Source organism: Penaeus japonicus, unplaced genomic scaffold (genome assembly GCF_977035675.1).
Source record: "Penaeus japonicus unplaced genomic scaffold, GWHDUDI00000001_assembly GWHDUDI00000025, whole genome shotgun sequence".
In the NCBI taxonomy this organism is placed as follows: domain Eukaryota; kingdom Metazoa; phylum Arthropoda; class Malacostraca; order Decapoda; family Penaeidae; genus Penaeus; species Penaeus japonicus.
This window is the reverse complement of record NW_028234427.1, coordinates 28,859,583-28,862,082: the sequence shown is the minus strand read 5'-3', so window position 1 is coordinate 28,862,082 and position 2,500 is coordinate 28,859,583. Positions and strand designations below refer to the sequence as shown.

The 2,500-nt window shown below is 55.0% G+C and overlaps 1 protein-coding gene across 6 annotated transcripts in view; it reads left to right on the top strand.

The window, feature by feature from the left end:
- LOC122252417 (uncharacterized) overlaps nt 1-2,500 on the top strand; it is a 125,470-nt gene that overhangs the window by 113,880 nt on the left and 9,090 nt on the right. For 5 of the 6 annotated variants that reach the window (XM_086551558.1, XM_086551561.1, XM_086551559.1 and 2 more), the window contains exons 11-12: nt 48-185; nt 712-2,500. The exon at nt 712-2,500 is cut by the window's right edge. In XM_086551558.1, coding sequence (XP_086407684.1) covers nt 48-185; nt 712-2,500 — 1,927 coding nt within the window. The remainder of the gene's footprint in view (nt 1-47; nt 186-711) is intronic. The other variant, XM_086551563.1, reaches the window with a different exon arrangement.

Here is a 2,500-nt window from a genome sequence, read left to right as displayed (position 1 = left end):
ACAAGCTACCAAGGCTAAGCGACCTTCACTAAGACCCGTGTGATTAGCAGATGATCTAGACTCAGAGGTGATGGTCAACACGCCGCCCGCCGCCAGCATCGAGAGCGGAGTGGAGTCCCTCACCAGGTCCCTCTCGCGCCTTGACTCCTCGTCCAGTAGTACTCACGCCCACACGCCGGACTATGGTTAGTAGGCTGATTATAATTCGCTTTGTGACAGCTGTAGAAAAGACTGGAGTGGAAAAGAATCCTTCCACTGTGCAGGATTTATTTTCTTGGACACCACACCTCCCATCAGAATTAAGGTGCTTCCATAACGTCTTCCAAGGAATCCTGATGACGATGCAATATCGACATATCAGTTGCATATCTTGCATTTTGACATTTTTCCTTTTCACTTGCACGTTTCCCGCGGGGACGCAGCTCCTTTCGGGTGGTCTATCTTCTAAGTTAGGTCGTGAAGTAATAACTTTGGGCTTAGTGTGATCATGATACAATTTATAACTATTCGTGTTACTGACTAGTAAGTGGGATGAATGATTTGTTATGCGTGTTATTTTTATAAACTATACAATTAATATGTTTTGCAACGAATAATCGCTTACAACTAAGCTGTTTAGAGTTTGTTATATATAAATAATGATATGGTTTAATATTCTGCATATATTCTATATATAAAACAGCCAAATATATATTATCTCGTGCCGCACAGATGAGGAGAGCTTAAGCAGACCCTCCTTCACTCCGCCGTCGTCGACTCCGCCAGCAGGAGGGCGAGTGCGGGAGGGCGTGGGCCTCTGCGGGAGCGAAGCGGGCGGGGTTTCTCTCGGCCGGGCCGGCAGCGTCCACTCTTCATCCTCGCAGCACTCGGCCTCCACCGTCCGCTCGAGGTACTCCAACATTCCTCACAGACTGCCACCTGACCTGACCCTCGGAGCTGACTTGGCGGACCTCTCCCTCGCCCAGGACCTCCCCGACCTGGCTGACCTGCCGGGCATGGCGGCCGACCGGTCAGGGCGGGCTGGCGACGAGGAGAGCGAGCTGTGCGCGGGAATGTCGCACACGCAGCACAACTGCTGCTCCACCTGCTGCGACGACGACAACGCTTCCATAACGTCCGCGGACGACCCGGAGGTGGGGGCAGATGACCAGCATTGCAAGTGTGGCTCTTGTGCGATGTGCATTTTGCAACAGGCTTCGGCGGGATTCTTGCACCAGAAGCTCGACAGCGAGAACTCCAGCGTCGCGGCTCAGCGAGGGGACGCCGGACCGCATACTTACAACGACTCCCTGGATTCAGCCAGCGCCTCGACGCACTTCTTCGGCAGTCCGACCTTTGTCAGTGACGAGACCTCGGTGATGGTGCAACCCGACCTCGACGAGTCCGTGACCTCAACTTACAACTTTTCCGAGGAGGACTTCAGTCAGTTAGACAACAACGACGATTACGTGGAATTTTTCAAAGACGGATTGAGATACCCAGAGCAGTCTGGCGGCCAGCTCGAACGGAGGGACCTGCCGGAGGAGAGGTCGAGCCTGACGCCCCCAACGAGCGCCCACCGCCTGAGTCCTCAAGGATTAGGCGCTCAAGGACTGGTCACGCAGAGAGTAGGCTCGCAGCCCGTCACAACGTCGGCCGAAGGGGCGACAGCGTCTCCGCTGTCCGATCAGCAGGAAGAGGAGCACCTCGATTACTCCGTTGAGAGTGCTCAAGCGTCCATATCGACGTCCTACTCACCAGCTCTTGCCATATCCTTAGGCGCCTTTCGGCCGCGTGCCTCCGTGTCATCTACTTTTGATACAGACAGCGACTACGTGCAAGTGTCGGGCACGGACGCCAGATTCTTAGTGACGTCGCCAGCCCCTGTCTCCATGTCAACAGTGACGACTATAACGCCAGTCGCCATCGCTTCCTCCCGTGTGAACACAGCCTCGCCCAACGGATCCCTACCCAGGACCAGCGAGCCAAACAGCAATAGGTCATCCTTGGCTACACCCGATGCTGTTATCTGCGAGACAGCTGTGGCCAGTGCAAGTGAAGCCCCGGCAAAGTTCATTACTTCCAAGCCAAGAATCACCGTGCTAACGGCACACACGCAGCTGGCAGCGACAGCAGCTCCTTCCTTTACGTCCGTCCCCTTGAGTAGAGGTATGGTTCACACGCTGCCACAGGTTCAGCAGAGACCCAAAATGGACACCGTGCAGTCGCTGCAGCGCGGAGCAGCGCACCTCCCCGAGATGAGGCCGCTGGGTCTCCCGCCGCCCTATGCGCGGGATCATAGAGCCAACAAGGTCAAGGCCGTGGGGGTCCCCAATGCTGCAGAAGTGCCTGTAATAAGAAAAAACAATTACCTTGACGTCCGTGCGTCGGCGTCCATGAATAAGGGCAAGACGCGTGTGCACCCAGAGCAACATCCTACCATTACGCCAAGGAGCCTCTACCTCAGACATCAACAGAAAGCGTTGCAGCAACAGCAGCTCAAACAACAGCAACAGATTCA